The 10,744-nt window shown below is 43.0% G+C and overlaps 1 protein-coding gene across 1 annotated transcript in view; it reads left to right on the top strand.

Annotated features, from left to right (window-relative positions):
• The window catches only part of kcnh2b (potassium voltage-gated channel, subfamily H (eag-related), member 2b), a 269,175-nt gene that overhangs the window by 20,397 nt on the left and 238,034 nt on the right, over window positions 1-10,744 (top strand). The window contains exon 3 of the mRNA XM_013914381.1: window positions 4,969-5,199. Within this exon, the coding sequence (XP_013769835.1) occupies window positions 4,969-5,199 (231 nt within the window). The remainder of the gene's footprint in view (window positions 1-4,968; window positions 5,200-10,744) is intronic.

Raw genomic sequence — 10,744 nt, 5'->3', positions numbered from 1 at the left:
GGACCTTGTAACAGCCACTATGGTGTGGTGTCCCTTTAAGACACCCAAGTCGAGGGTTGATGGTGTCATCAGTTTGTGCCACTGCTCTGCTCTCTCTCTCTGTGATGGTGAGGACATGTGCTTGCACGCTAGTGCATGAGGAGGGACGGATTTTATGTTTTACCCCTCCAGACATCTTTGTTTGCAACGTTGTACGAACACTGTGCGCTATGTTTGCTAAGCTGCAGCCGTTCAACCGGGCTTATATGGTTGATGAAGAGAAGGTATATTAAAGAACACACTGTGGAATTCCCAATACCAGCGTGGGTGTGTATTCTTCCGCCTAGCCTGCTAGGTGTTTTGCCGCCTCTTCTCAACCACACAACACAACCCAACGTTACAACCTGCAGCGGAGTTTAGGTCCAGACACGGCTAGTGACGTCAGACTGAACAACCGGATACAGATAAATTTGTATTGTATTGATTCTTGTACTGTGACGTGACTGATGGAGGTTTGAAAAATCTGCTGCCACTTATTTGGGTTCAACTGCCACAAAGGCTCGACCATCAGTGTAAAGACGTATCATTGAGCGTTTACTCGTCTTTATTGGAGGTGTTGCAGCACAGAAACTGTTTATTTTTAACTATCTTTAAAAAAACCCTTGTGGATGTTGTGTGAGAGCTCTGTGTCACAAAGTTCTCCGATTTAGTGGTCAAAAATATCCTTTTGTTGTTTTGTGTGTTTGACTTGCTGTTTGAATGAACTGTTGGCCCCGCCCCTCCCGGAGCCTGGTTCAGCCGGAGGTTTCTTCCTGTTCAAAGGAAGTTTTTCCTTCTCACTGTCGCCAAAGTGCTTGTTGGCTTTCTCTCTGTATTGTAGGGTCTACCTTACAATACAGAGCACATTGAGGCGACTGTTTTGTTATTTGACATATTGTAAAATTAAAATTGAATTGAATATTCCTTCAAGTTTGGTTTGTTTTCCTTTCTGGACTTTTATATGTTTGCACAGTGCAGAAAAGTAAACACAACACCCATAGACACTGAAATGTGCACTCAATCAAAAATAATCATATCCCCATAAGCAAGTTACAGCTCGACAATTGAAACAGGGACACATTTTCCAATAACAATGACTCATGAGTCTGCAAACTAATTCCACGAACTCGAGCCCGATACAGGAGGCGTGATATCGATGGGCAGAGCTGGATTGGAATGTGATGTGCAGAAATGTCGGGTGTGGCAGATGCATGTCTTGCCAGTGATGATAAAATGACTTATAAATCACTATTTGAGAGGGAATTACTACACTCCCCTCTGTGAACCTCTTCGTAGACGTAATTTACAGGGAATAATGACCGTCTACCATCTTCTCCTCCTGGGACTTTTTCATAATCAAGTTTAATGAAGAACACTTAGAAAGAAAAATTGACCCAGTGCACCGACGTGGGTTTAATTTCATTCATTCATTCATCATAGGGACAATGTATGACACATTACCTTCTCCCAAAATATTGGCGCTGAGTCGCAGATGAGCCCGGCTGTGAATACTGACTGAGACAGCTCAGAAAGTTGCTCCCTGGGCTGACAGAAAAGCCAGCTTTGGCTCTCAAACATTTCCTGACAAGGCAACGATCAGTAAGCGAGGTGAAGACGTTTGGCTGGAGCTGGTGGATGTTGCTCGTCATTAGTCTTCCCTGGCATAGATTTAGAGCCTCAAAGTTTAGTCTTCCTCAGTTTTTACTTTTGTGTTTTGTGGTTATTGCCCAGCCTCTTTTTTCACGTGGTGATTATTAAAGACGTGGCTCTGTGTCCACATTCTACACTAAAACAAAACAAACTGTCATCATGTACAAAATTACATTTTGTAGCATTAAAAGCAGTTTCCTAGGAGTTGGGCCAGTTCTAGGTACAGTGTGGGCCGACGTGTGAGTCACTGACCAAAAACTAATCACAAGAGTCACGTCTGTCACTGCAGCGATACGGTGTTCTTCCCTTATCATAGCCTGAAGTCCTTGGGGAAGATTTATCATTCATGAGGAAGCTCTACAATAAAAATGACCAAAAAAAGTCAAACTGGTTCGTTTCTTTTTCAGATCCACAAATAAGAATCTGCCAGGCAGCAAAAATCTTGCTACCTTAATTTAAATGATTTATGCCACCCAAAGAAGCGAATCCTTCTCGACTCTCCTTTATCCAAAGCTCTCATAAAAAGTCCTCTGATGCACACCTCCCATCTGCAACCTCCCCCTGAAAAATAGCTCTCTGTCCCTTAAAGGCCTTTTTCCTCGTTATAACGGGCATGTCTAGCTTGAAATGCTGCCTTTCTAATGGCTTTTAAATGTGTTTGGAGATCTCTCGAGTGACTGTTATTTTTGTAGAAGAAGATAATGGTCACAGAGAAACTCTTTAAGAAGTCTCAATCTCAGGTCTCCACTTTTTGAAATGCTGTCTGTGTGACATCAGTAAATACCTTGCAGCGAACAGTCTCATCTGGAAGTTTCAAATCCAGCTGAACACGATGTCATGTTCATTTAGTCAATTATGACCTCTGTGTTTTATTCACAATCTGTGGCTTTAGTCCGTGTTTTTCTTTCTTCTTCAGTAAATGTTATGAGCAGTGTTTCCTGATAACAAAATCTCCGTAGCTTACAACATCTGCAACTAGACATTCAGTTTGTCCACAGGATTATATTCTTAAATGCTTCCACTTAAAAATAATAAATAGTTTTTATTCCAGTTACCTCAGATGAGCACACAGGCTGACTCACAGGATTATTATGATTATAATTCAACTTTTACATTACAATAAATGCTGTTCTGAACACCTTAATTATAAAACAGTTTAGTCCCGTTTAAAATAGCCTGATCACTGGCAAATATTTTGATTGAGTTTTTATTGACATGACAATCTTCCCGAGTAATATCAGTGCTGGATTTTCATCTCGGGCAGCATCAGGACCTGCTGACTGTCAGGTTTCTGGTCTTCAGGTGGAACAGTCAGGACACTGAGTGACTGCAGAGGAACGTAGAAAATGTGACCTGCTGCTGAAAGCTAAAAATAAACAAAAGATTTTGCACATTTATTATGACAGACAATGGCATCAGCTCTTCAGCCACCAATGTTTCATCAGGACTCTCTGCGGCCTACGTAAAGGGGAAATTGTTTGCTAAAAACAGCAGTTAGTGTTCGACTTCTTGGAGCCTAAGAGAAAGTCAGCTTACTTAGGAAGATCTCTGCAGGAACAATTTAAATAGAATAAATAAAGACTTGGATTTAACTGAATTTAAAGTCAAACTGTGAAATAATCAGGGACGATGATGTGATGTGGTCACCGTGATTAATGCAGAGTTATTGCTTCAGTCAGACAACAGTTGGGATCACTTCTCTTCTAATCCCGCTCTCTCATGATCTTTCTCCAAATACCTGCATTCATTATTTCAGCTGTTTCATGCTTGTGTCCTATTTGTTTTCATTCTTCCTCCCCAAAGTCTTCCTCAGTGATCTTTTTACATCTGTTATATTCATCCTTTCTTTTCTCTTTCCTTCTTCCCACAGTGGGGCTAAGTGAAAGAAACAAGGAACATTCTCAGAAGCTTAATGCTCTTTAGTGGAAGCCATCTATCAAACTGGCAGACTGTCAGGCTAACACAGCACAAACACACTCCCACTCAGACTCTTTCATTTATGTTGTTTTCCTGTGTTAGCCAAAGACGCTCGAGATTTACCTTAAAGACACTTTTTATTCACAGCATATGAAACAGCGTCCTGAGTAAAGGAACATGTTTGAGTGTCTGTTTAAAGTGTGTTTAAAGCTCTCTTGATATCATATTTTGACACTGAGCAGAGGCCAGGGAGCAAAAGAGCTCCTTCTACAGTAAGTGGTTCACAGGAGAGACACTCTGTGGAAGAAGAGGCTGCCGTGTCAAGTTTTGGACCTAATTACAAACAACCTTTAATTTCTATTGCATGTTAGTGTTATTTTAGCAGCAGAAGTGCCAAAAATCATGTGCCCTCAAAAAAACATGTGGTGCTGTTTGTTGGGTAGCAGCAGGCTGAAAGGTTTTTCTTTGTTTCAATTAATATTAGAATTGAAAATTATAATAAATCTGAATCTCTTTGGAGATTCGGTTTGACAGAAGCAAGGACAGAATAGCTGCTAATATTAGCTTAATGTCTGAGTGGTTTTTGTCATTCAGGGCAGAAGCAGTCTGAAGAAAATGTGGAAATGCTGCCTCTGGTGGCTTTTGAATGTTGTTACAATGAAGATACAGATTTGGATAAAACGACCTGGGCCAGGGAAGTCTGCCGTTGGCTGAAAAACCTTGCTTAGCTAGAGCGTCAACAAGACGTGAACGGGAACGAGCCTCCACCTTGAAATATTTGAATCCTCCTGAGCGTTCATAGGGTGACCAACCGTCCTCTTTTCCTCGGGCGTGTCCATTTTCACGTTCTGTCTGGGTTTTCCTACAGAGCATGTGTGACATCATCCCTGAGCTGCTGCTTTGTGAGTGGTTGTTCTGCGCTCACAGACGGGACAGACAGCGCGCTGATGATGTTTAAAAGATGTCAAAGCACAACTGCAGCTTTTCGGACGAACTGTCAAAGACATTTCCCTCGTACCATCCTGGTACTTGTTCTTTTACAGATGAGGCCTTATTTCGGTACCATTATTTAATCCCAGAGGTTTTTAAGTTATCTTTTTGCACTGTTGCATATGACATTTTTTATTTCACCATTCATTAACCGCACAGAGAAGGCATCATTTAAATATGTTAAAAGTTTCTTTAAGCAAACAGCATGATTAAAGTTTTTCTGGGCCAAGTGTTTTTTGGAAATCCAAATATGGTCACCGTAGCTTTCATTTAGGATAAATGCGATTAACCTGAGCTACCTGTTTCCATTCATTTGATCATATGTTGAGTTGGTGTTGCTGTGTTAGTGAAAAGTAAATAACTGAGCAGAAACCTTTGTCCTTTCACCCACAGGTCGCAAGTTTATCATAGCCAACGCCAGAGTGGAGAACTGCGCCATCATTTTCTGTAACGATGGCTTCTGCCACATGTGTGGCTACTCCAGGGCTGAGATCATGCAGAAGCCATGCGCGTGCAACTTCCTGTATGGACCTGACACCAAGCGACTGGCTATCGCCCAGATGGCGCAGGCCCTCCTGGGGTCGGAGGAGAGGAAGGTGGAGATCAACCTTTACCGAAAAGACGGTAGGAAAAACCAAACGATGCTGTGCTCGTCATTTCAGAGCTGTTTCTGCTCATGTGTGCACCTGTTTCTGGCCTGAGGGAGATGAAACTGCATTTAAGGGAATACAAGTAGATCATTTCTAATAGTGGCAGAAGAGTAAAGCTTGGTGTCAACTTTGTGTTGGGGACAGAAGGTGTGGTTAAACTGCCATCTCAATTAAAGCATGCTAGCTGCTTTAATTGAGATGGCAGTAGCAGTAATACATGTTTGTTAGGTATATGTAGAAACATGTGGTATATTCATTGCTATCGTACTATATTCCAGAATAAGAGAAGAGTCATTTTAGATTAATTTTTCAGAAGTCCATAAAATGAATCAGACGTGCAGATTATCCAGAATGAGATCTCCATATAGGATTGGTCAGGGCTCAGGTAACAACATCTGCCTCTGCTGCCACTGTTGGCTGAAGACAAAGGAACAGGAAAGGGGGAAGGTGTGTCTGGAGACAGTGGGAAAACTGGTAAAGGGAGAGGATCTGATTTGATGGAGAGAAGGAAGGTATATGTGTGTGCAAGGTCCTTCACTAGGCTGAAAGGAAGTAAGCTCGAGAGCATCAAAACACTCCACCATGGTGCAGATAGGAAGAGAGACGGAGTAATGTTGGAGGAAGAGTATCTGAACAGTCTTGAGGTGAAGAGAGACGTGATCGTGAGTTTGAAGCTGGAAATTGAAGGTGTGATGTTAAATGCTGTCAGTGTGTATGCCCGACAAGTTGGATGTCATTTAGACGATGAGGTAAAGATGGTGTTAAAGAGACAAATGCAGAAGGACAGATAGTGTGTGTCTTATAGAAATGGCTGTGGTGAACACAGAAGAAGAAGAGGGAGGAACACAGGCTGACAAATGATACTGGAAGATGGTGCACACATTTAGATTATATCTTGTGCAGAAGGTGCAGTTTGAAAGAGATATGAGGTTGCAATGTGATGTCAGGGTGTAGTTAGGCAGCATCAGGTAGTAGGTTGTAGAATGAGTTTGCAAATCAAGAAGATGAAGCGTGTGAAGGCAACGACGAGGATTAAATGGTGGAAGTTGAAGAAGGAAGAGTTGTGCTCAGTGTTTCGGGGAGGCAAGTCTGGGTACATAACAATAGAAGTCTTTCAGGTTGGTGCAGCACATGTGTGAGTGCAGAGTACATTAGATCCTTCTTTGATAGACAGAAGAAGCCAGGCAGGATTCTCTGTAAACCATGATGTCTGCAGATCTGTAGCGAGAGCAGGTGGAAGCCTGCAGAGGCGGAGGTATGCTCTGGAGAGAGGACGGATGGAATTCAGCAAAACAGAATTCGAGTGTGAATGAGAGGGAGACATGTGTAGCTGTGAGGATGCAAGGAGGGGTGCAGCTTAAATATTTGGGGTCAATCACCCAAAGCAATGATGTGTGCATAACAGAGATAAAGACAAGTGCAGGCAGGGTGGAGTGGGTGGAGACTTGTGACAGAAGGATAGCAGCAAGCGTGACTCAGGTTCAGCTTTGGCTGCTTTTGAGTGGCGTGCACATCCACAGACGTCTTTCTGCTGTAGGCCAGCACCGTGTGCTTCCTCTGTATCTTATTTATTTTTTATTTTAACTTGAATTAAAGTTGAAGTAGAGCCCATGGAAATGGATGCATATTGGTTTGATTAAGTTAACTGTGATCATAGTTCTCATCATCAGTCCAACAGCAGGCCAGTTTCAGCCGATTCCTTTAGTCAGCCTCGAGCGACTGTCAAAGCTTCTCACTTTGTTTCTGTGTTGTGTAGGGAACATTTGGCACATGATAGCTCATGTTTTTGTCTAAGTTTGTGTGAATAGTTTGACTGCTGTTTAGTCCATGTTTTAATTTGCGTCTTTAGCAACAAACTTAGTGCCAGATTTTTTCCTTTTTTCCTTTTGAGCAGCACAAACGTTTGGGACGGAGAGTATGGTGCGTGTGGTCTGTTTCCAGATGGCATTTAATATAAATGTGGTCGATTATTACTGAGTGAGACAACAATTAAATAGCCATCTGTTCTTTTTCATGCTACAACTGTTTTAATGAAATAGCAGTGTGATTAAAAGAGCTCACCTGAACGCACATTAGAGGAAGATAAACATGTCAAACCCTTGGAGAAGTCCGTCCTACCACACGAATGTATTTCTGATGATCGTGATAAAGAGGCGCGTGGTAATAAAGAAAGCAACTCCCTGGGCTACGGCCAGAGCATCTGCTGGATGTTTTCCACCTGTAGACGGACAACAGAGCAGCAGAAGAGAGGGGGCTTAGGTGGAGGAAAAGAAGGCCGAAGGGAAAAGTGGTGACTAAGAAACAGCAAGACGCCACAGCTCTGAGAAGCTCGGAACAACCATTGGGTGAGAGGTGGGAGAAACAAAGTGGGAGCATGAGACAGAGAGAGAAGCAGCGTGTCATGGTCTGGGGGTAGTTTTCCACGGCATCGGCTCCTCCCCGCTGGGTGGAGTCTTTGTTGTTCCTCACCTGATGGCAATCATACCGGCAGTATTTATGACCTGCGCACTCAACTGGTCTTCGCCAGATTATCTGCCAACTTTACATCTGAAACCCACCTACCACCTACCTACCTTTTTGAACTGCCAGTCTCTCCTGCCTGCCTCCCTGCATTGCATGCAGCACCCACCTGGACCTCTCCTGCCTTCCTCCTCCAAGCAACCCCCACCTGCAAGCTTTGCCCAGTCCCTGCACCCAGTTATCCCTGCCATCTAGTCATAGTCATAGTTTTTCTCTCGCCTCAGACGTCTAGTTTATGTTCCTTAATTCTAGTCTGAGATTTCTGTTAGCTTCTGAGCATTGTGAAGAAAGACTCTTTTTGTTACACCGCACCTCTAACCTCCGGGTTTGAAACTACACTTGAGTCCATCCCATTTCCACTGTGCAATGACACAGCGACCGTTATGTGAAAGTGAGAAGGAAAGGAGAGAAGAGGTGGAGCCTGCTGTGTGCTCTGTAGTGATGTTTATGAGGAGCTCTCTGCCAGCTCCGCTCCTCACAGATCTCTCTTTCCACTGTTTACACCAGTCGCACACAAAGAACCCAGTGAAAGCTACAATATGTCCACCATGCTAACAAAACATAGCATTTAGCTTTTCTGACTTTAATGCCTGCATAGCTCTTGGCCGCTGCTGGCACAGTGCAATATCCTCAGTATACCCTTTTACTGCAGACAGAAGAAAAATGATCATATTAACTAAAAAGGAATAGCACTGTAATTAAGAAGTGACTCACGTAATGACCATGCTCAAAGCACTGACTAATCATATATCCACAAAGTATCATTCTTGGAGGTAACGAGAGGTCACCGAGGTGTCGCTGGCACAGAGGGACAGTGGACAGCCTCACACCATATCGAATATTACAAGTAGGTTTTCGTATGATTCAAGTGCAACTATCATTTTTCATGCAGGGATGAGTCCTGCTCTACTCACAGTTGATTTCTGCCCAGGTCTTGAAGATTATCGTACATTGTAAGCAGGTAATTAACCATGTATGGTGTTTGCTCCAGCTTATGTTTAAATAGTTTCACAGTCACAGCAGCTTCCCTGCAGCAGCCTGGGCCTCATTCACTAATATTTGAGTGGAAATGTTCTTAGCCTGTGCAAACCTGCCTCTCATTTATGAAACCTGAAGCCTGTTCTGTTCTTGCCACGCTCCGTATGTTAGTGAATCAGAATCTGGTCTTGAACCAGCAGCCTGCACCTCCAAGGCAAGAGATCAGGAGAAAGTCTGACTGTGAAAATGTGAACAGCAGTGACTGAGGTCCAAAGGGGAAAGCAGAGGAGGCACAGCTTTCCAAAGTATTTCCACGGAAATGACGGCAATTTAAAAAGAATAAATAACGAGCTGAGTGTCGTTTCCTCTGGCAGACTCTTGGTGGCTCAGTTTGAAAAAGACAAACAGGCTACAAGGTGGAGGACACAGACCATGTGAGCTGTCAGCCTGCGAGGAGAAACTCACTGCAATAATCAAACAATGATAGAAGTTATTTTCAAAGATAGATAAGAACATGTAAGGTACAATAAGATGAGATAGGAGACACTGTAATACATGTTTAAACTGACAGACGAATCCCAGTCATGTGGACGCTGCACGTGTCGCGGTAAGGAGAGAAGCTGTCGATTTACCTGATCGATCAATGTTCCTGCTGCAAATGAGCTTTCTCTGCATGGTGGACGTGTTTCTTAGAAGTAGAGCCGCTGCTCTTCCCCATCACAAGGCCATACAAACAGAAACAGAGATGGCATGTGCAGAAACTAAAGGAAACCTAAACTGGGAAAATTAAGAAACAAGGAACCAGAACCAACAAACCTGAAGTACGAGGGGACTTAGAGCAGAAGCAACACAGGAAATCACAGAACTCAGAGACACGATACTGACAGAGAACAGAGGGAACCCACGGGCAGGGATGACTACACACTGAACAGAAGGAGCACAGAACCAAAGAACTAGAACACAAGAAACGTGGAAGAACGAAGGAGCTAGGAATCAAAACCAAGAGACGAGCAAGGATAAATAATACAAAACAGACTCAGGACCATGACAACCTGGGAAGACTTCAGGGTTTCCCTGGATGAGCTGGAGGAGGTGACTGGTGAAAAGGTCGTCAGGGTTTCTCTGCTGCTACCACGGCAACCCGTTCCCTCCCCCCAAAAAATGGATGGATGGAGGTTAAAGCCTGCACCTTCTTATTGAGCATTTTAGAGCTTAAGGTGTTTTTGTTTACAGTTTGAAAATATTAAAAAAAAGAAACAACAAGAACAATAATAATGTGTATTATTAGTAGTAGTAGCCTGTTCATTATAAGGCAGCAAAGATGTCATTTGTTCTGTAGAGGAAGCTGCGATTGAGAGCAGCTCACCTCTCATTAATGTTCGAGGGTAAAAGGTCTAAACATGAAACCTTTGATGTTTGCAGTGATACAAAGTGTCAAACAGAGCTTTATATGTCATTTTAATAATAAACCATCTTTATTCTTAATCAAGAATAAAGATTATTAAGAATAAAGATGATGTATCTGCTCATATATCCACATGTGGAGTGGCGTGTTTGTGCAAATGTGGCCTTGTAAGGAGAGAGGCAGGTAGACCTGGGTGAGTCCCCATTGGCTGCCCACAGGCTGCACTGCCTGCTGGGTAAGACCCACAGGATCAGAGATTAGGACTTTTTACAGACTTCCTGTATCGGGGTGCTGTGGGTCCAAAGATCAACAGTTTGCATGCAAACCAACTGAGATAAGAAATTATTGATAAATCACAGATTTGTGTGGGAAACATTTGTACTCATGAGCTACGCAGAATTGTGCAAACGCATTGTTAGTAAGTGTATTCAAGTCCATTGTTCCAGAAGTCCTACAGCCTTCATACTGAGAGAGCTCAGACAGTATAGACTGTTTTGGCGCAGGTATGCTCGTAGTGTCTCCTGCATCAGCCATAATCACACAGAGGCTGGGTATCGTCACTGATTTCTAGAATCGATTCGATCCACAGTTCGATTCAAATTGATTCGATTCGATT

Source organism: Pundamilia nyererei, unplaced genomic scaffold (assembly GCF_000239375.1).
Source record: "Pundamilia nyererei isolate P.nyererei 1_Seehausen unplaced genomic scaffold, PunNye1.0 scaffold00191, whole genome shotgun sequence".
NCBI classification, from domain to species: Eukaryota; Metazoa; Chordata; class Actinopteri; order Cichliformes; family Cichlidae; genus Pundamilia; species Pundamilia nyererei.
This window is presented reverse-complemented; position numbering and strand designations above follow the sequence as displayed.